The sequence below is a fragment of the Coffea eugenioides genome, chromosome 10 (genome assembly GCF_003713205.1).
Source record: "Coffea eugenioides isolate CCC68of chromosome 10, Ceug_1.0, whole genome shotgun sequence".
NCBI lineage: Eukaryota > Viridiplantae > Streptophyta > Magnoliopsida > Gentianales > Rubiaceae > Coffea > Coffea eugenioides.
The window spans coordinates 10,253,545-10,275,798 of record NC_040044.1 but is presented as its reverse complement, the minus strand read 5'-3'; the positions used below and the strand labels follow the sequence as shown (position 1 = coordinate 10,275,798).

Below are 22,254 nucleotides of genomic sequence, written 5' to 3'. Positions count from 1 at the left end.
TTCTTATTTTCCACAACCCCTGATTCATGAGAAAGATTAGAAAAGACTAAACAAACTCATGATTCATGTGGCAAACACTAACCAAGAACAAACTATGTTCCTGATCCACGAAGAAATCTAAAAATTCAACAGCCACAGTTAAGGTTAGGACACCATTATATTATTATATTCATGCTCTTAATTCTGCGCACCTGGGCAATTAGTAACCATACATGGGCATGCTTTTGCATGTTCATGTTACCTTAAGATGATGACTAACCACCATGGCTTCTTTGAAATCTTGGCATTGCATACTTGGTTACAGACTCAAAGTGACTAAGCTTATTTTAAGAAGTTTGAACATTTAAGCAAGGGTGAGTAGTGATGCCTCATTGTTGTCATTAAGGCCCCATTTCCGTTTTATTTATAGTACCAAACAGCAGCTCATGTACTCGACCTAATTACAAAAGACTAAGATGTCATTATATTCCTAATGCTCTTCTTGATTTCATTCCATATGGGCATCACCTCCCTTGAGATGAGCAGAGGCAAAATTCTGGAGCACACTCCACTTCTGGAGATCCACAACAATGCACTCCATGGTTATGTTGATTACAAGGTGGATGGAGGTATCTTTCATGCTCGGTTAGTGTAGGTGCAGTGCTACTAAAGTATTTTATCATGGCAGGAACGTACAGCATATCAAATCTTCCACTTTCAGGAATTTTCACTTCATGCAGCTGCTTAAAACTATTTTTCTATATTAATGGAAAATTAGTGCATCCTTTAAGCAGTACTATGATTACCAATCTTAAAAGGTACCTAAAAGTTTGATAAAGAATAGATCCCAGCTCATCATTTCTTTAATAAGAAGCGGATTTATCAGAATAGAAAGTACAAGTTGGTATTATAACATTCTCTCAGAGTTAACCACTCATGAATTCAAGTAGCAAAATTCAGGAAATTACCTCAAAACCCCAGTTCCATCCCCAGAGAGAGAGAACATATAGATAAAAGAGCAATGGATATTCACGCAAAGGACCATCACCTCTTGAACAGAAATAAACACTGAATAGGATGTCAAAATATATAACCAACATATCCTATACGAGTAAATAGTTATAACGTAAAGAAAGTTAAAGGAGATACCTACCCAAAAAGAAAAAAGAAGAAAAAAGATTAAAGGAGAAACAGAACTACAAGAAGCACAAAAGAAAAGTTCAAAAAAAAAAAAGCAGCAACCAGAAAGAACCAATTAAGGGCATGGTTACTCTCTAGACTAGTTTTAGATTCCCACTTCTCAAGTCAAAATTGTGAAAGCAATAGCAGGCTAAGGGGCAAAGAAGAAGTAAAACTATACATGTCCCATCTCCATCTCTAATATACATAAACACACATATCGAAGTACTTGATCTAACAAAAGTAGTAGAGATGGACAAAAAAAATCAAATCACAAATGATCTAAGAGTCAGCAAAAAGAGCGCACATCGGGCTTCCCAACCCCAAGCCCACACTATCATCCTGTTTATACTAGAAAAGTATCATCAAACAGGTCTGTAATGGTCATTCTATATTAGATGGACCAAGCATGATAGGTATGGAAATCTGAAACTACATTTCTGATTACAACTAACGTGAAATAATTCAGAATCAAACCTCATATTTCTTGAACATTCACAACACTTGTGCTAACCATGCAGGGTAAGGAAGAAAACCCGCTTTTGAGAATACAAATTGCCATTAGCAAAAGATTTCCTAGACTATACAGGCCTGTCTAGAAAAGCTAAAGAATCAACGGTAGCTAGAGCATAAAACAATTAAACAGGAATACAAAGGAAAAGGTTTTCCGCTTGCACGGAGCATCCAAACTTTGGATTTAGCGCAGGCCAAAAGAGATCCATTCCTTTACCTTTTTCAAAGCTGGAGTGCCTTAGCCGATGAGCAGAAGAGCAACTAGTTTAGATTGTCAAAATTGAAGAGCAGCTAGAGCAATAGAAGACAGGCGACGAGTGGAGGAAGGAGACATGAAGAAACCATACGTTTCTGAACCAGATAAGCAATATAGTTTGGCGGAATTACAGTTGAGGTGGATTTGGAATAAAAGATGAAATACATTGCTGTAAGAACATTATTTACTATATTTACTACTTGAGGAAGAGAACTCGTATTCATGGTCCTGCGGTACTATACTTAATGCTTGAGGAAACAAATTATCGTCTTCAATAATAAGGCATCTTGAACCAGGCATTGAATGTTAGGACATGCATATGCTCATTTGAGAATTTCAAGATTTTCTTGAACACCTAAGCCATAAGAATGCATATTCTCTTGAAAGGTAATTAAATAAATCAAAATACTGTGAAGCAAGAGCATTGCACCATAATTTAAGTGGTACCGTAAAGGCCTACGTGATAAAACAGGAGATAATGGAGAAGGGAATTTTATGCCTAGAAGCATATCCTCAGCACACAAATAACAAAAGATCAATATTACTGGCACAATATTTGGCTTAGGAAAACCTTGCAACAAACTGAACACAAAAAAGCTGAAACGTAACTAGTTCATGGATTCATCAGAGAAATAAATTAATAGGTAAAGACTCTGTTACATAATGTTACAGCAGAAAGGAATATAATATAGCTTTATGAAATCATAAAGTCTTTATGAAGCAAAAAGAAACCTACTTTTCTGGTTGATTCCGTCCATCATTGAACACCCCCTACGTAGAAGCCCTTTCCCTTGAAACAGACTTATTCTTTCTTCTTGGAACATTAAATCTCTCCAGTGATCCACCACAAGCACTTTTACAATCTTGAATCTCTGTTCTTAGATGAAATTTAGTGTTACTTTTGCCTGCATTTTGGGACGAGTTTCTTCCAGGTGATCTTCCCAACACAGTTCTTGGAGACTCCTTCTCTTTATATCTTTTCCCTGATAAGTTTCCCCTATTTTTTGAATTCATTCTTTCTTCATATTCACAATCACTCTCCTCATCAGACAAATCATGCATTTCCTCATCTTCTTCCGCACGACTTTCATCATCTTCCAATGCTTCTTCCCCTTGATCTCCCTTCAGATCACGACTCTTCTTTTGCTCTACACTCTTCGATCTTTTATCCTCCTTCACCAAGTTCATCAATTGAACATACTTGTACCTCATGTCCATCAAAGGAACCTTCTTAATCAACATGCCCCTTTTATAAGCCTCCTTCAAAACCACCGTATGAGTTCCAATCTTACTTGACACGTAGAATATCCCCGGATGTTGTAACAATGCCCTCTTAAACCTCGACCTGAGCCCCAACCACTCGCCTAAGCTAAGTACACTCTCCCTCTCTCCTTTACTTCCAAGAAAAAGATTAAGAATCTCATGTAAAACTGCGACTGCCCACTTATCGGAGTCATCACTTTTTGGCGCAAGATGCAGGGCATTTTCATAAGGTGAGATGTATGGCAACTTTCGCCACTCATCCACCCATTTTTTATATTTCTTATCCATCTCAAAACCATTGGAATACTTGAAAGTAAACTCAATTGGCTCCTTCCCCTTTTCCAAGGCTGAAACTGCAAGCTCATTGCTCCAACAAACTAACTCCAAAAACCCTCCATTTGCATCATCTCTCACTCTAAAATAATCTGGAAATTCCGGAACAACAGTTTTTACATAATCTTGAGGCAAACCCAGTTCCCACCTCAGCCCATCAATGATACTCAGTGGAATGCTGTTAATTCTACGAATCATCAAAAGCTTTAAAAGACGGTCAGCAACATCTTGCCTGTAGTTTACACTTTGGTAGATAATTTCTTCTTCCTTGTCGTAATTCAGCACTTCCGGGGTCAGCTTGATGTGTGGTTGAATGCCAATGCCACCAGGGAGAAATTCTTCAAAAATTGAAGGGAATTTTCGGATGAATTCAATGGGACGAATTGGAATTTTAAGAGAATCTCTGGATTGAGATATCAGCGACAGCGGGAGAGACTTTGAAGGCTCTGATTTTATGAGATTTTTTAGGTTCAGCACTGGCTTAAGGTTTCTTTCTCTCTCGACTGCGTGGTCGAGTCCCCTGTCACGGACGCATTTCACCGAAGCCGCCGCGTCGTAGAGGCATCGAAGCTGCAACTGGTAGTGGTGGTGGTCGGAATGTCGAAGGCGACGGAGGAGGAAATGCATCTTACTGTGGCGTGGCGGCTATCGGCGTTGGAAGGTTTTAGCGGGGTTTTAGCATCTCAGATCTTCTACTAATTAATTAAGGGGACTATGGGAGAACGAATTTTTTTTTTTTCCAATTTTTGTTTTGGTTATATTCACTTTGCCCCTGACTCCTGTTGGTTGGTTCACTTTTTCCCCATCAACCCATAAAATAGGCACTTTGCCCCCTCTATATTTACACCATTATGAAATGGCCAAATTTCAAGTCTATTTTTGTACTTCAGCAAAACAAAAATAGCTTTTGATGAGAACAAGAACATCCAGAGTCACATTCAAGTTCACGAAAATTTCATTTACTTAAGGCCAATCACATGTATTACTTTTATTTCGCCTTCTTCGCTTCTTACATATGGGAACTTTCTCATTTTCTCTAAATTCATCTCCTCAATAGATTCAATCAATCATGGTGATTAATGGTTGATTGTAGGTTGAAGAGTAGGCACGACTAAAATTTAGATGTTTCTATCCTATTTGTTTCTCTCTATCTCTCTCTTCTTTTTTCTCTTCTCTCTCTCTCTCTCTCTCTCTTTTTTTTTTTTGCTCATGTGACTTGCACTTCTTTTATTCCCTCTAATTGTGTGGAAATTTTGTAATTTTACCACTCAATTAGGATAAAATGGTCTTTTCCCTTTCGCTCCAACATGCATTTGACCAAACACTTTCTTTGAATTTTTTTTAAAAGTAACTTAGTTTAGTGTTACTTTGGGAGGTGCAAAGTGGTTATTGAATCCCTAAGGTTCAGGGGACAAAGTGAATTTATCTGATTTCTTTAAATTGAATCCCTTCTTGTTTACACCAAAAAAAGAAAAAGAAAAAATAACTCTCCTTATATGAAAAATCTTGTAAAAGGGAATAAGAAAATTCATATTCATATAAAGTGTGTAAATGTTGGAAACTTTGTGATTAAGTATCGATTAACGGCCATAGATTCTATATTAATTAATTTTGTAGGAAATATATGAAATTAACCTTATATAAAAATATAATCACTCACATGTGTACATACTCTCAGATATGCACATTTGAGCTTATACATATGACATAAATGAATTAGAACATGCGGATTCAAATGGATGTAGGTATGTAAATAGATAGGGTTTGAGTTGAATCCTTTTGATTCAAATCTAAATTCATTAAATTTAGTTAGATAAAAATTCAAAACCAAACCCTTATAGGTTTGAAAAAGTAAACCTACACCTGAACCCTCATGAGTTTGAGTATCTAGATAGCCATGGATATTTTTCTAAAGGGAAAATGACATGTTTCATCCCTCACATTTCGCAAAAATATTCTTTTCGTCCTTTACTTTTAAAATGAAGCAAATTCGTCCTTGACATTTAAAAATTAAAGCTATTACATCCCTGAACCTAATTTTCAATCTAAATCAAACTATCCAATAACCCAGTAATAAATTTCGAAAATAGAATTGATAGATCATTCTGTCAACTTCATCGTATTCACATGACATTTATTAAACCAAAAAAATAAAAGGCCATTATTTGTCTTGGAATAGTAGAGTTTTTTTTTTTTTTGATAAATCTTTTCATGTACCGTTAGTATATCCGCTTGCGAATCTAGATGTGTATCATAAATATAAAATTTGGTGTTTAAATTAAAATTAAAATGATATGGCGGTACATAAAACCGTCAGTGTATACAATGATAATGTAGAAAAGATTAATCTTTCTTTTTTATGTTATAATTTTTTATTTTTTTTCTTTTTAGGTTCATTAAATTTCACATGAATATCAAGTTGAGTTAACCAAGTGATCTACCAATTACACCCGCAAAATTTGTAATCAGGTTGATTGGTGGTTTGATTCAGATTGAAATTTGGGTTTAGGGATGTAATAATTTCAGTTTTTAAATGTCAAGGACGAAATTGTTTCATTTTAAAAGTGAGGGATGAAAAGAATATTTTTGTGAAATGTGAAGGATGAAACCGATCATTTTCCCTTTTCTAAACATACAGTAAAGAATTAAAGTAAAAATATTTTGAAAATATATAGAGTTCAAAAATAACATAAATATCATCTTATTTTTATTTTTAAATAATAAAATTAATATTCAAGATGTTAAATGCAATATTATGAATTCAAAGAAAGAACTATAGTCAACTAAAACTATTTATTTTTAAAGTTTCATCTGCATCTACATTCAATCTTTTATTTACTTGCTTTTGCTTTTTCTCTTTTTTTTGAAAATGTTTGGAGCAATTTACTATGACATAGATAGATTATATACACACACACACACATATACACATATATATATAATATATGGGTCGGATCTGGATTTGGATCTAAATAATAGAAAACCAAACTCTACCTATACACGTGACTTTCTTACCGGGTTTGGGTCTGAATAGGCTTTAAATTTGATAAATTAAAGGGATAATTTTAGAAACCTCCCATGAGGTTTCTGACAGTCTCACTCACCTCCCCTAAACTTTGCAAAATATCAGATACCTCCCTTGTCAGATTATTGGGCCCTATTTGTGATATCATTGATGATGAATTGACAGATATACCCTCATAACTTATGATATATTTTGAAGCTATTTTGACAGAATTAGTTAAATGAGTAATAGAGATATAACTTTTGATATAACTTATGATATACCTTATATTCCACTTTACACTTTTTATTCGTAGTACAATCACCAATGAAGAGTTTAGCATTAGTGTTACCTTTCTCTAAAGTCATGTATTTCATGTTTTTTTTGTAAGACAATTATCCAGTGTAACTCATTACTTATATTTGGGTAAATTTGGTTTTCAAAAATTCAATGACGTAAATTACATATTACATCATCTCATAAAGTGATGTGACACAATTTGGGTTATTGAATTTTTTGAAAATCGGATCTACCTAAGTTCTAGTATTCAAACGAGCTTGTTGAATAAATTCGACTAACTACAGTGTGAATTAATTTTTTTTAAAAAAAATGTCAACTAAAGTATCTAGCACTAAATGAAATGAAGTATCTTGCTACTTCATTTCATTTTCCACAGAGAAAATCGCAAAAAAAGTTATTAAACTATTGAGAATTTGGTTATTTGATCATTACACTATTTATTTAACTGCAATTGATATTCACTCAATTAACCAAATAGTGAAAATTTTTTGTGACTTAACTAGTAAAAATTTATACTTTTAATCACTCAAATAATATTTTTTTATGACTTAACTAATAAAAATTTATACTTTTAATCACTCAAATTATAACACTATACATTTTTTTTTATATCACCAGAAGTATGTTTCAATTAATTGAATGATCATATTAGCTAAATAAATGTCTAATAGCTAAAACAAAAAAATATAAATAGCATTGTAACATTGCTGGAAAAAGCCATCTGCATTTGTCTCTATCTGGTTCAACTTATTACTTCTTTTTTTTGCTTTTGCTTTAGCTCAAGTTGTGGATAAGCAAAAAGGGCATATGTGGAACACAAATATCATCTCACTCCTCAAAATATTTTTTTAATGCTCATTTTTCTAACATGGGCTGATCTTGTTGCTCCAACTATAAGTTCAGGGGAGGTATCTGATATTTTGCAAAGTTCAGGGGAGGTGAGTGAGACTGTCAGAAACCTCAGGGGAGGTTTCTGAAATTATTCCTAAATTAAATCTAAACCCTATCCAAGTATATTGGATTTATTGGGTTTGGATTAAATTTAGATAAGATCCAACCCATTGACATGTCTAATTAGATGTTTTAAAGTAAAAGCTAAAGTTTTGTGTTATGGAATAGCTTCAATAATATAATATCAGAAACGACATTCATGTTTGGAACTTTGGAAGCATAACAATATTTTTAAAATCTATATTCAAGGTATTATGGCAAAGAAAATTGACAAACTAGTGAATGAATTTAATCACCACACTTGGTCTAATATAGATATAAGCATGTAGAAATAGATGGATACATGGATATATATATATATATATATATATATATATACACACATGTACATGTACGTTAGAAGATTTTAACTTTCAAATATTTATTATAATATGTAAAGAGCGGATTCCCTTATTCCTTTCAATAACAAAAAAGTGATTTTAATTCAATTTTCAATCCTAATTAGTGAAAGTAACATTTATCTCTTCCTTCAGTCTTTGATACCCTTTTTTTTGTCCTTGTCCTCGCTAACAAAAAGGGCAAAAGAAGACAAAGTGGTTACCTGAGACCCCCAATTCCTACAAGGTTTCTAAATTTCCAAGAATGACATCAAAGGATATCCCATTATATAATTTGTCAAAATAAAAGGACAATCACTTCTTTATGTAAACATCCTACTAATTATTATTCCCTCTGTTCCATTTTAATAGTCTTAGTTTTTTTTCACACAGTTTAAGAAAAAGTAATTAATTTTATTGGAAAAACAAATTTAGATTGCTATTTTTCTAAAATACCCTTATATTAAATAAAGTTGGCTTTTCATATATCAATATGTTTTGAAAAATTTAAATGCATTAAATGTGGTAGGTTATATTCAATACTAACAATCTATATTAAATAAGGTAGTTTATAAGTAATAACAACTTACATTAAATAAGGGTATCTTAGATAAATTAAAAGACAACTACATTTTTCAATTGAAAAGTGGACTACAATTTGGAATAGACGAAAAAGAAAAACAGGACTATCAAAGTGGGACTGTGGCGGCCCCATTTCCCTCTAAGGCGAACCAGAGGGTTGGCGGGTCGCCTGCCTAGCTCTCGCCAGGACTCACGCAAGGAAACCGACTAAACCTTTTCCACGTACAACTTTAATCAAAACAGAATTCTTCACCTGAACAAGCCAATCCCTTAAACATCCAAAATACTAGAAACATATTAACTTCAGAGACAACATTGACATTGGACATCTGCATGTTCACCCTTGGTACATCTCCAACTAGCCTAACACATAACTACACTTATACAATACAAACCACAAAGTGAAAACTGAAAATTACAAATTTATTCATATAGACCAAAGTTTAGGGTTTGAACTTTTCCAGCTTCAAGTGGCAACCCAAAACAAAAGATACATAGACCGTTTCGAAACAATATTTACAAAAGCCAAAAGCAGATTTCAAATCTCTCGCACGCCAAAACCTGTTAAGGAAAAACAAATATCGTGTGGTGAGCTAAAGCTCAGTGGTGCCCCAAAACATGCAATCATATAACACAAATAGTAAATAATCTTCAAGCTTAAATTCAGCAAGTAGAAAAGCATATAACAGCACAGGGTAGGATACAGGGGCTCTCAGGAGCCATTTCCACGAACTTGATCAAAATTAATCGTAGTTGACCCTCCGTCAACTCTCACTATCTAAAGTCCATGTAGATTCATTTTTTTTTCTTAACACGCTCCAACCAACTTACTTCCACCGGGCCCGCACACCTCATGAGAGAGTTTGGTATTACTCGAGTATACCTTTTTATAAACTAGTCGAGAGATTCACCTAACGACGTCACAACAAGTGGTTACCAGGTCAGGATAAGAGGCCTTCCCACCCTAAAGTGTGGTACGTTCCCCTGCTTGGTAGATTAGTTGACGAGTCCACGCTCCAGTCAACAAATTCAAGGTTTTAGTACTTGAGATAGGATAAGAGGCCCTCCCACCTTAAGGTGTGGTACGTTCCCCCACTCAGTACTTAACTAATGCAAGCAAGATATTCGAGAAAACATTTCAAGCAAGTCACCACTCGAAAGGGCTAGTGCGATAAAGTACACACTGCCCACTTCGATGGATCAGGAAAAATCACTTTCCAAATACCACATAACAAATCAAGAAAGCACTTTAACAAATTAATCATAGAACAAGCACGGACACTCACCAACAGTGAAGCTCAAAAGTCAAGCTGAGAATCGTAGTCCACGCCCTCGCTAAACCCTAGAAAACCAAGTTTTAAAAACTATAAGTTTTACTATACAAACTCTTGGCTTATATATAAAATATTATCTGGTATATAACTAGTTTATTTTCTCGGAATAAATCAATAAATCTCTTAGAATTAAAGCTAATAAAGCGATAAAATATTTCGTATGATTTCTTTAAAGATACTTTTCTTTCTAGAGGGTAATTAAAATCAATTTAATTCAAACAAGTTTTCTTGCCGAACAAGTTTTCTAAGCCTTTCTTTTTATAATAATTAAAATCTCATGTTTTTAACAATTTTCCTCAAAACAACTAGCCAGGAATAATTTTACGAAAAACTTAAAATTTAGAAGTTAATACAATTATTTCCTAAAAGTAATAAAACTAGTTTAAGCAAAGAAAAGAATTAACTAGTTAGCAAGGTTTTAAAAGTCCTGTCATTTAAATTTTAATATTAACGTGCTATTCTCAATCTCTATAACTTGATAGTAAGATAAAATAATTCCACAAAGCTTGATTTAAAAGTACTCAAATTCAACAGACCAAAACGGACTTCACGATTTCAAATCATTTGCGCATTGTATTCCCGGTTGCCAAAATAGTCAAAACACAATTCAAACATCAATTTCACTAGGGTTTCATCAATCATTAGCCCTAGGTCTCAACAGATTTAATTCCAAATAACATTCAACAAAGGAAGTCCAAGATATCAAAACAATTCCAAATCACAAACCATGAACCTTCCAAATACGTTTCAGCCAACCACTTGAACAAATTCACCAAAAATTAAACTCTTGCAAAAATTACTCAAATGGCCAAGAGCTTCATCAATCATTAGCTCTTGACGAAAAACAATCATTCCTTGTAACAGTCAACCAGAAATTTAACTCAAACATAGAAGATAAGTCACGCCTAGCTTACACACAACTAACTCTAGAAGTTCAGATTTTCTTTTCTTGCTTCAATAGTCAATAAAATTCCAGCAAATGTCAATTCAAGATGTCCATTAAATCTCCATCTTTTACTTGCTAGAAACACTAAACATAAAGCTTATAATCTGTCCAACATGAAATGAATCAAATAACAAGTAATTCCAGCAAATTCTTCCACCAAGACGTCCCCATAAATCTGACATCATCTAAGATATAATCTTCCAACAATTTGACAGTTTAAATGTGAAACTTTCTCCACAAATTCTTCATTTTCCACTCCAGCTCAACATGCAGAGTGGAGTTATCATGCTACGGTGTATCTTGTGCAACAATATGAAATTTACAGCCAAAGATTCAAAAGGAAAGCTGGATAAAATTCTGTTTCCTTCTCTCAGCCATGCTGAAAATTTTCAGCAGCAATCCATCTTTAAAGCAAGGAATTCCTCCAATAATCTCTCCATTTCACACTTAAATCTAAAATGCAAAAGGTGATTAGCAAGCTACAAGCAAATCTTAAACTATCCCACACGAAAATCCTAGCTACAAATTCGAAGAAAAACTAATCAAATGTTCAACCCCTTCTCTCTGCCGAAAAATTCAGATTTCATCTTTTCTTTGTTTTTTCTTTCTTTTTCTCTAACCACGACTCACATCAGCTTCATGCATGATCAAAATAATTAACTATCTATCAGTTTTGATCCAAACCAAGTGCGGACAACATAAAAAAATTATCATCCAACCAGAAATTCATTCGATCCTTCTCGGTTAGCTTGCATGCAAGCAGATTTTGTGTTCCTACAACTTTCTTGCTTAATCAAGGCTAATTAACCTCATGCAAAGCTTAATCATCCAGTTTTTAACTAGCTAAACCCACAATTAAACTCAGATCACCACAAATTAACAAACTAAAGCTGCAATTTCCAGTTCAAACTCTCGGCAGCTTCAATTCTTTCCAAACCAGTTTTCTTGCAACTCCATTCTTTTTTTCCAGCCGTACAATTCCCACATGCATGCCCCTAAACAGCTTCATCAACCAATAAACAACTAATCTAAGTCCAGAAATTACCTCAGCTTGAAGCTTAATACACGTGACTGGCAGCTGAAATATTTTTTTCCCTCTCGGCAGTCCAAAATGCTGCCCGCTAGCTCTTCCTCTCCCTTGCTCAAGCTTGCGACTAGAATGGAGGAAGTTTGGCCTTAGACTCGTCACCAGCTCACGGATGGAAGGAAGAATGAACCGCAAGTCTCTCTCTTCCCTCTCTAGTTTACGGACAGAAAGGAAAAGGAATAAAAGGCTCGGCTCTTTCTCTCTTGCTCTCCACTCTCGGCTCACGGCAGAAAAGAAAATGGAAGGTTAATGTTGTGGTGGATTGGAAATGGTATAAGAGAGTGTGGTAGTGGAGGATATATAATGAAGTGTTTTAAGTGGCCTGAGTCGGCATTATGGTTAGTGGAATGGTGGAGTAGATAAAAGGAAATGGGACCGGCTAGAATGGAAATGCTAAGTGTAAAGAATGAGACCGGCATGCTGGAAATGTTTGTATTTGGAGCTTGTTCTAGGAGGTTCCATGGCTGCATGGTTAATTTGAAATGGAGGAGGGCTAATTTGGTCTTTTAACATCTTGTTCAACCATCCACTAGATTCCTCATTCGTAACTTAACTCCAAGATTTTACCTCAAATGAAATTCGAAAGCCTACTAGCACACTAGTCTCGCAAAATTAAATTATCGAGATTCAACGTCCTAAATATAATTATAAGCTTTTTGACCTAAGTCATTTCCATCTTAATTCTAGGTTTCCGTTAATACCTAACGTTATTAACACTTAAAATTAGCTATTGAAACTCAAGGAATTAATATTAAAGCAATAAAATACTCTACATCATGAAATATTAATTTAACTTAGTAAGATTCAAGTAACTTAATATTTGCACAATTAACTTATTTATATATAAAAATTATGGTCACATACTTATTTAAAAACCAACAATAGTAACGGTTATTAAGAGTCTAAAATGCAAATGCAATATGTATATATTATTTTTTTTTTCAAGGTTCTCACAGGGACGGAGGGAGTAGTAAAATATAATCAATTCTTCATGTGAAGATCCTCCTAATTGATTCGTTTTCTCAGCGATGTTGGCTTACCAAAAATCTTTAAAATGTTGTGTTTAGTTTCAAAATAAAAAAAAAGTTGTGTTTAGAGCCTCATTGGATTCTCTGACACTCTACAGCTAGATACCCTTATGCCCGCAAATATATGCTGCCAGATTGGGGTCTCAATTCCAAGCCTTATCAACTCTCCATTTGGTAGTCAAACCGACGTTAATGTGCGTAACACTGGCCCCGTACGCTGCATATCTAGACAGAACTAACTGTTGATGGTTTCATGTTGTCAGACAAACTGTCGATTTGGAGCCCCCGTAAATTCAAGGGATAATTTCCTGACAATTTCACTGAGCTCCCTTGAGATTTTCAATATTACACTTACCTCCTTTAATGATAGACAATGACTATAATAACCTTCATAATTTTTCAAAAGACAAACCATTGATAAAAAAAAAGGGAAAGGATAACAGAAAAAAAAACAATTCTTCTTGACCAAAGTCAAATATTGTGGCCAAACTATTTCAACCATGGCTATTAAATCGTAATCTTCTATTACTCAAATATGCTGCTGCTGCTGATGATGACAGAAGAAATCATCACTACCAATAATCCAATTGTTCATATCATTGAGCACAAAAAAGTTATTGGATTATAGGAAAGCATAATTTGATAGACTGTACTAAAACTATTACCCTAAACTTGCACTTTGTTGATGTTTTGCTTAGTTCCTCTTAATAGGCATCAAATTTGTTCTTAATAAAATTGTGTTAATTCAGAGAAGAAAAAATGTGGATGACCAATCCAAATGTTGAGAGTAGAGGTTAGAAGAATTTTGGTAACTGAGGACTTGGCCGTTTGAGTGGGGAAAAGGTAAGGACTGTGAGTTTTATGACTAACAGTTTTGGTAGGCAATGTATGGAAGAAACCTATAGAGAGGTAAATATTATGAAGGTAAGAATTATGACGATAAATTTTGGCATCTAAGACAAAGAGTTTGTTCGGAAAAAGAAGAATAGATAAGAGTTTAAAAGTTTGGACGGATGTAGAAAACCGTGGAGATGGAATATATCAAGATATTGGTTAAGCAATAAAACTCATAATTTTGGTAGTATACAAGTGTATTCTTACTTTTAAAAAATTTTAATGATCATTCATATTAAGGAAATTTATATGAGGGTAATTTTGGGCATTCATATACTTTTTTGGTCTTACATCATTAAAGTGAAACCTAAACCTATGTTCTAGGAGAGGTATGTGCAATTTTCAAAATGTAAGGGGAGCTGTCTGAAATTACTAAAAGCCTCAAGAGAGGTTTATGAAATTATCACTAAATTCAATTCAAATCCGTTGTGTAAATCTAATAACAGTGGGTGTAAATTCATACAATTTCAACACAATTGTGATTTAACTCAAAATTTACATTAAAATTATGCCAGATTACATTAAATATGATAAGAATTACATAATTTATTTGAATTGAATAACAACTCAACTTGTGAGATTATGATGTAAAACTCTCTAGTATAGTCTTGAACCTTTAAAATGCTTCTTTTTTGTTATTTGGTTGTCTATGGTACATGATATTTCCCTAGCTCCACAATCTTGAAGCTGCAAGGAACCACAAGTTCATTAGTTAAAGACATTCAGCTTCACTTTTGTATAATCACAGCATAGCCACCTATGTTTAAAAAAAAAATTGCAGTTTTGATCCCAAATGTTTAGGGTATGAATGTGTTTAGTCCTTTAAGTTTGAATGAAAACAAATGTACTTTTAAATGTTTAAATTTTTATACACATTTAGTTCTAATGACTGATTTTTTTCCAATTACTATTGGAATCAAATCACATGCCAACAACTAATTTTTTTAAAAAAATTAAAAATTGATAAAATAATCACAACAGTTTTGCCAATTTTGGCATGTTTGAACTTTGACTAATGTCTATTTGACACTGCGAAAGGTTGGATTACATAGTAAAGTGGAAGGGATTATAAATAAAAAATTTTGAATTTAAAACTTTTCACTTAAAAACAGTTTAAAAAAAATGTCTATTCGACACCTATTTAACAAATATATAAAAACAAATGAGGCAAATACGTAAAACCAAATTATAAGAGTAGAAACACATAATTAAAAACGTCTTTCATGATTTGGACTTGTATAAATGAATAAATCAAAGTCAAATAAGAAGGTTCTTACTATATTTTTAGGAGTAGTTAGATTAAACCTTGATTAGGTGCTTATTAAGTTATGTGAAACAATTGTCTTATGTTATGGAGTGAGATCACAAGACTTCATTTTGATATGAATTTCACTAGGTAAAGATTCTCTAGTTTGATGTAATGTGACCTCATTTAAGTTCGCTATATAAAAATAAAAAGCAAAGAAAAGTTTAAGTTAATAATGATTGTTTTAAGCTTTGATAACAAGAAATCACTGAACTAATAAAGGCTAAAGCATATCAAGCACCAACCTGTCTCTACCGGTGATCACATGGAGGGAAATGAAGACCATGAATTATTACAACCCCACACCAATAGCAAAGAATGCTCAACAACCACATCTCCAGTCAATGAAACAATGGTGGAAGAAGAACCAAACCAGCACCAGTATAATAGTAGTAATCATGATTTCTTGACCTGGAAAAGGTACCTAAGAAACTCAGAAATCTAAATTTATTATTTAGACCTTATGCAAACAGCATTAAACAATGCATCCAAGATTAAAATGTCTTGATTTAAAGAGTAGGATATGGTACATCCAAGAAACATGTACATAGGACCTCTAGAATGATTAAAGATGCTCCACTTAAAAGGGCATCCACAACAGGGCATAATAGAGGGCATAATACCCTTTGTTACACCCAAAATGATGATGCGTATCATGGCCGTTACATGCATAATAAAAATGCAAGAGGACAAAACCATGATAACGATGATGCGTATCATGACCGTTACACGCATAATAAAAATACAAGAAGACAAAAACTAGTTGTCGATCTCATTTGACAATTTAAAGCTTTAAATTTTATGGGATGTGTACTGTAAATTTTTAATATAAATATGTGATTTGGTTGTATATCCATGCTATTATACTATAGAATGTAATCTGTAGTGAGAAATAGAACAATAAAAGAGGGAATAATAAAATGATTACGTGACATATAAATTATATTCAAGAGAAAGTGTAATACTGAAATCCATTGTGGATGCCAAGAGAAGAGATATATTGGAACATAGTGCAGCTTTTTTAAGATTGAAAGTGCTAGAAAAGCATCTTTCTTAGAAATGTCATCAGCGGTTGATTATTACACTAATAGATGTATTCTTAATTTAACAACCATTTATTTTAGTAGCTCACTGCTGAAACATATAACTAGTGGAGGTTTATTAAAATTCTAAAAATGGTGATGAACACAGCTTTAAGATACTTTCCCATCATATAGACTCTGTATGGTTGTTTCGAAATTGAAGAAAAAAAAAACTCTATGTGGTGATGAATATTGACTTCTAAATAGGTTTGCCTACTCAAAGAAAATGATACCCGAAAAAATGATCTCTATCCAATTCTAATAGGAGAAAATCACATTCATCTCTTCTTTCGGTTTATAATACCTCTTTCTCCCTAATTGGTTAGTTATCTTGAGAAAAAGCCTATAAAACGAGCGAGGTTGGCTTGCTAAAATTGTGAGGCAACCCCCATACCTAGATCTCCTATGACAGAATTTTTTGCTACTAATAGGTCTCTTGATTCTAAAAAAGAATCAAGTTATGGTGCAATAATTGCTATAATGGGAATACAAATTACAGTACAAACAACTTTTAACAAATTTTGGATTTGAAGCAGAGACGATTATCAGGTTAATCGTTTATATCGATTTTTGTCCAATTCCACAAGATATAATTCACTTTCTTCACAATATAACTATTTTCAATAGAAAGTAATTATAAAACAAATTTTTGTAAATCTCAGGCATGACATTAAAAACGATGCATGTACATGTAGCAGCGATCCAAATTGTACATTTTCTTTTTGACAAATCTTGGCTATTAACTGCTCAGCTACTGCCCCGCTTCCACGAATTTTATGCTACATCTACCACACCAAAACAGGAAGACCAAACACTCTATTCTTGACTCTTCTCCATGTAAGATCGTTGTTCACCATCTTTTGCAGGATACGAGTAGCTAAATATTTGAAAATGGCACCATTTCATTGCACGCATTAACATGATTATGGCTGCTGCTATTTTTACTGAAAACAAGCAACCAAACGGATCCACGAATTACCCAGAAAGCTATGAAAACTTTGGACCCCATGCAATCCTGAATGCTAGACAAATAAAAGGCTTAAAGAGTGACATTCATTACCAGGAGAACCATAGCTAAAGTTCTGAAGAATTCTTTGCAAGCAGCCATTTAGAGGAACAAATCCCTTTTGCGTTTAGTTGTGTGCTTGGGGAATTCTAATAAGATATAGACATCGAATTATATCAACAGAAGTAAAGAAAGAAAAGGGAATTTCTTGTAGTTTTCTCCAAGAGCAAGTACAACATATAACTCGTAAACCAAAGCGTAATAGCTAAACAGGAATGCTATAAACGAATAAACTGTATATATATGCAAAAATGCAGCAGTAAAAACATCCAACAACAGCAATTATACAATAGAAGAACAACCAAATGTAAAGCACAAGTTTTACAAACTCATCCCTTTTCATATCTATACCTGCTGCCACCAAAATACTGTCCTTAGCCCGCATATTCTTAATCCTTCCAATTCCATTATAAAAGGAGAATGAAGATACTTGCATGAGTCCACTATGGGCAGTATCCAGGCAAATCAAGAAAGGATGCTTAACATATAGGCATGCGTAAAGTCTATATGAAAACGTCAAACAACTGAAAAAATTCGTCTATAAACAAACTCTACGTGCATAACTTGTCAGTCTTGAGATTACGATCATAAGAGGAATGCCACAATTTCCAAGCCAGATCAACCCCCTAAATTTGGTAGCTAAAACGAAATTAACGTGCAAAATGCTCGCCCTGTATGTTGAAGCCCGGTAGAACCAGCTGCTGGTGATTTCATCTTGTCAAACACTGTATGGTACAACCTTGAACCTGTAAAGAAACTTCTTCTTTTTTGTTGTTGGGTTGTCTATGGTAAGCAATATTTTCCCCAACTCAACAATCTTGAAGCTGCCAGAAACCATAGACTCGTCAGCTGGAGACATTTTCCTTGGCTTTTGTATAATCACAGTATAGGCACCTTCCGTGTTAGGCACATATTCAGCGCTGTAATTCACTTCCCACCCAACAACCCATAACTCCCAGACAAGGAAGCATTTCTGCAAAATTTGACCAAACCCAGTTAGAAATAAGAAATGCTGCACTGTATCATCAAAGGGCATATTCGTCCACAACTTGGAGAAAATACAAGCTCCTCCTTTTTAAATTTTTCATAGTTATACAAACATCCTCTGTTATTCATAAACTACAGTAACTACTCAATAAATTAATATCAAGTTTGGAAGTCTCCCAGCTCCCTTCTACTCAATGGGAAAAAATTTAAATACTAAATATATAAATTTCATCTACGTGTCAACTAGAAAATGCTTGTACTGTGGTTGTAGCCAGGAAAGTAATTGCAATACAATACCTGAAAGCAACGTTTAACATGCCAAAAAGAGCTCACAGCAAATGGCAATTTAATTTCAAAAACAGAAGCTGAGAAGGGATAGTCTTAGCATTTATGTGAATCACAAAGGTGTCCATGTAATTTATCCTAGTAGCATGCACATGGCATCATTTACAAAGCATAAATTGGTATAGAATGACAACCATTAGAGTTGTACCTCGTTCACAACAATTTCCACAGTTTGCTTGGTTACTAGTTTTGTAGTGATCTCTGGGGCAGGGTCATCAACGGTGAATTCTGGGTTGCACTCACAGTAATCTACGCTGAGCCCTCCATATTGAATTGGAACTTGTTCAGGAGAGATATACCTATAAGAGGAATAATACAATGCATGACTGATCCATGTTGAAGTCATGCAGTAACAACAGTTTCAGTAAAGAAAAAACTAATCCATACTTGAAAAGGGTTTCGGTAGTCCTTGCAGGGCCAGCAAAAACAAACTTGCTTCTGGTCCTTTGAGTCATGAATGGACTAATCATAGTGTAAAATGCCAGATGCCACCAAGGAACATTGATGAATACCTTCAAAAGCCCCAAAAGACCAAGTGTTATATATCAAACCAAGCCACCAGTTTTAAAACATCAGAAAATAGTTCAACAATAGGTACAGGATCTGATAAGAACACTGACTAATTTGCTTCTCTTGGTCTTTTTCATTGTTTAGTCATAAGACGTTATAGGGATAAGAGGAAAAATAGAAGGAACAGAGCAAGCTACAGTCACAATCATATTTCAAGTAGTCAAAACTGATTGCACGCATAAAGAAAATGAACAAGGCATCAGACTACAAACTTCTGTCATATCTATTCACTGCGAATCTTTTACAAATACTTCATACATCCCGGAGGACTAGGAGAATAGGTCAGCATCTTAAACCAGGTTTATCTAATTCCTTCAAAACCATAAACCAGAAAGCACTCTTGTCCTGCTTTGTCGAACAATCACACCATTTTCGCAGGCTTCATCACTTGTAGGCAAGATATCTATGAAAGTAGAATTCATGCTATTGTGTTGCAACTACAGAAGCTTGACTATCAAGAGCACATCATTTTGATTATTAACAATTAATTGCCAAACTAAAATGCTTGAGGCGTATGTATACAAGAAATTCTCTGAAAAAAGCATGGTAACTGGCACCAAGCATAGTGCAGAACATACAAATGGATATATCTAATAATTTCCCAATGCATGAGCATGGAGAATATCTGCAATTAACATGTCAATACACCAAAAATGGCACAAGAAGTGACCCTTTCAGCATGTCCAATGAAGATAATGAGAACCATTTCTAGTAGTAACAGGATTATAATGCAAATTATTAGGTCCTTCAGTTCATCTTCATATTGCTTCCCTATTTTGAACCTCAAGAAGTGGCTCTTTTTGCATGTTCAGTGAAGATGATGAGGACCATTTCTAGTAGTAACAGGATTATAATGCAAATTATTAGGTCTTAAGTTCATCTTCCTATAGCTTCCCTAATTTGAACCTCAAGATATCCTCCTACAATATTTGTCTTTATCACGCTAACCATCAGATAAACACAAGCTCAAAAAGTTATCCTATTGACCAAAGAAAAAACAAGTCCATCCATAATATAGAAATATCCCTCTAGTTCAATAACAAATGACCAAAATTTACAAGATACCTATTTTGCCACAAATTCTGGATAGTTGTCCTGAAGCAAGAGCAAAGCTTGCCTTGTGGCAATCCTAAGTTCGCGTTTCCCAGGTTCAGGTGAATTCTTAACGTCGCTAACCTGAAATATAGTATTAATCCTGCTAGGCCTAAAGTCCAACTTCCTAATACTCCTCTCCTAGAACTGAATCCTCCATCTCAAAAACCTCCTCCTCTTCTCCTCATCAGCAAATGTCTTGTTATACAACTCCTTATTCTGAAACTCCCCATATACGTTATCATGGCCGTGCATAAAAACAACTTTCTCGAGATCATCCCCGAGATCTTCATCAATAAGGCCATCAACATTGTAGTTGTTTCTCCAAATAATCGTGTTTTTCAACATCACAAACGCCTTCCTAACATCGAAATCTCGCGCATGCAAGAATTTCAATAGAATCATATCAGTCCTGTCATCTTCCATCAACGGCACGCCCCAAATGGATACTTCCTCTGGCAAGATGATTTCTGAGGACTTTCCAGCTTCTTCCACCACTTGGGTTTTCGCTTCTGAGGACTGAGATGGAGCTTCTTGAGCTTTTTACGAAAATGGGGTGGTGAAAGTTTTGTTATTGAGTGCTTCTTGAACGAAAGATTTGAGCTCTTCAAGCGCTTTCCTCTGGAAATCAGTGAGATCTGCGACAATATTACTCTATTCTTTGAAAGAAACCCAGAAAAATGGATCACCATTTTTCCCTTCATCTGTCTTCAAAATTTCAGCTTCTATAACTACCTCAGCTTGCCCTGGCAGCGGCGGCTGCGAAAAACCGGACTCCTGAGGCTCTGCTAAAGCTTCCGCTAATGGTTTAGACGTTGAAATCTTTTTCATTGTCGAACTAACAGAAGCTTTCTCCTCAGCCAGCGGTACTGCCGGTTGAGCAAGGGATAATGACACCTCTTTCTCCACCACCGTAACCGCCGCCATAGCAGTAGTTGGTGTTGGTACCGGGACTTCAACATCAGCTGATGCAAGTGCTGGCTCTGCTACTTCTTCCACCACTCCTGATGCTGATGTCGGTTCTAGTGCTTCTTGCTCAGCCCTGGTGAGCTCTGGGGTTTGCTCAGCCATAGATTTTCGCTAGTGAGTAGACTAATGAGTGGAGTAAACTGTAAAGCTGTTTTTTTTTCTTTCTTTTTGGGTTTGGCTTTTTATTCCTAGTAGGGGCGGGTGGAAGGGATGAGGATGGAGATAGGCTGTGGTTTTTAGTTCATACTAGAAAGGAATAGATGGAATCAAATGTAGAATATGGCAAAGAGGAAAAAGGAGTAGTGAGATTTGTTTGTTTGTTTGTTTTTGGAGGCTTGTAACTGTTGCGATGGTGTATTTGCAATGCGGGACTGTGTGCGGGAGAACAATACGATGCATAAGGTCTTAGGCCTTCAGGTAACGTGTGGAGGTTAGGTGTTGACACGAGAGCAAGAGCTTAGAGCAGAGTGGTTCAGTGAATGTTGAGTCGTACTAGAATCCAAAGTTCTACACTATTCCTATTTGGATTTTTTTCCTTTCTTTTTTTTGGTGGAAGAATCCAAAGTGATAGATATCAAAATTTAACAAAGATATTGGTACTGACAAAGTTCACATTTTAAATGTCATATTAAATCTTTTTCTTAAGATATAGTTTTTTTTGTTTTTGACATCATAGTAATCTTTTCTATTCATATCAATTTTTTTTGAGTTAGAGTTTTTTTTTTATAAAAAATACATGATGTATGTGAGGTATAAAAAAAATTAAAAATAAGTCATGAGAATATTTTAGAAAACTTTTTCTAGAAATGAG

At 34.5% G+C, this 22,254-nt stretch overlaps 2 protein-coding genes across 2 annotated transcripts; both read right to left on the bottom strand.

The window, feature by feature from the left end:
* Positions 1 to 2,525: 2,525 nt before the first annotated feature.
* On the bottom strand, positions 2,526 to 4,150 carry LOC113750393 (protein WHAT'S THIS FACTOR 9, mitochondrial). The gene has a single exon (XM_027294370.1). The coding sequence runs from the start codon at positions 4,148 to 4,150 to the stop codon at positions 2,699 to 2,701; it is 1,452 nt and encodes a 483-aa protein (XP_027150171.1). The 3' UTR covers positions 2,526 to 2,698.
* A 14,048-nt stretch (positions 4,151 to 18,198) lies between these two features.
* LOC113750392 (patellin-3) lies at positions 18,199 to 21,545 on the bottom strand. Its single transcript, XM_027294369.1, is given in 5 exon segments — positions 18,199 to 18,453; positions 18,961 to 19,111; positions 19,200 to 19,324; positions 20,448 to 20,950; positions 21,032 to 21,545. Coding segments are annotated over 5 exon segments (1,548 nt in total).
* Between the last annotated feature and the right edge of the window lie 709 nt (positions 21,546 to 22,254).

Bases quoted from the DNA above. Each gene is read 5' to 3' on its own strand.
- LOC113750393 (XM_027294370.1), bottom strand. From the start codon at position 4,150: ATGCATTTCCTCCTCCGTCGCCTTCGACATTCCGACCACCACCACTAC.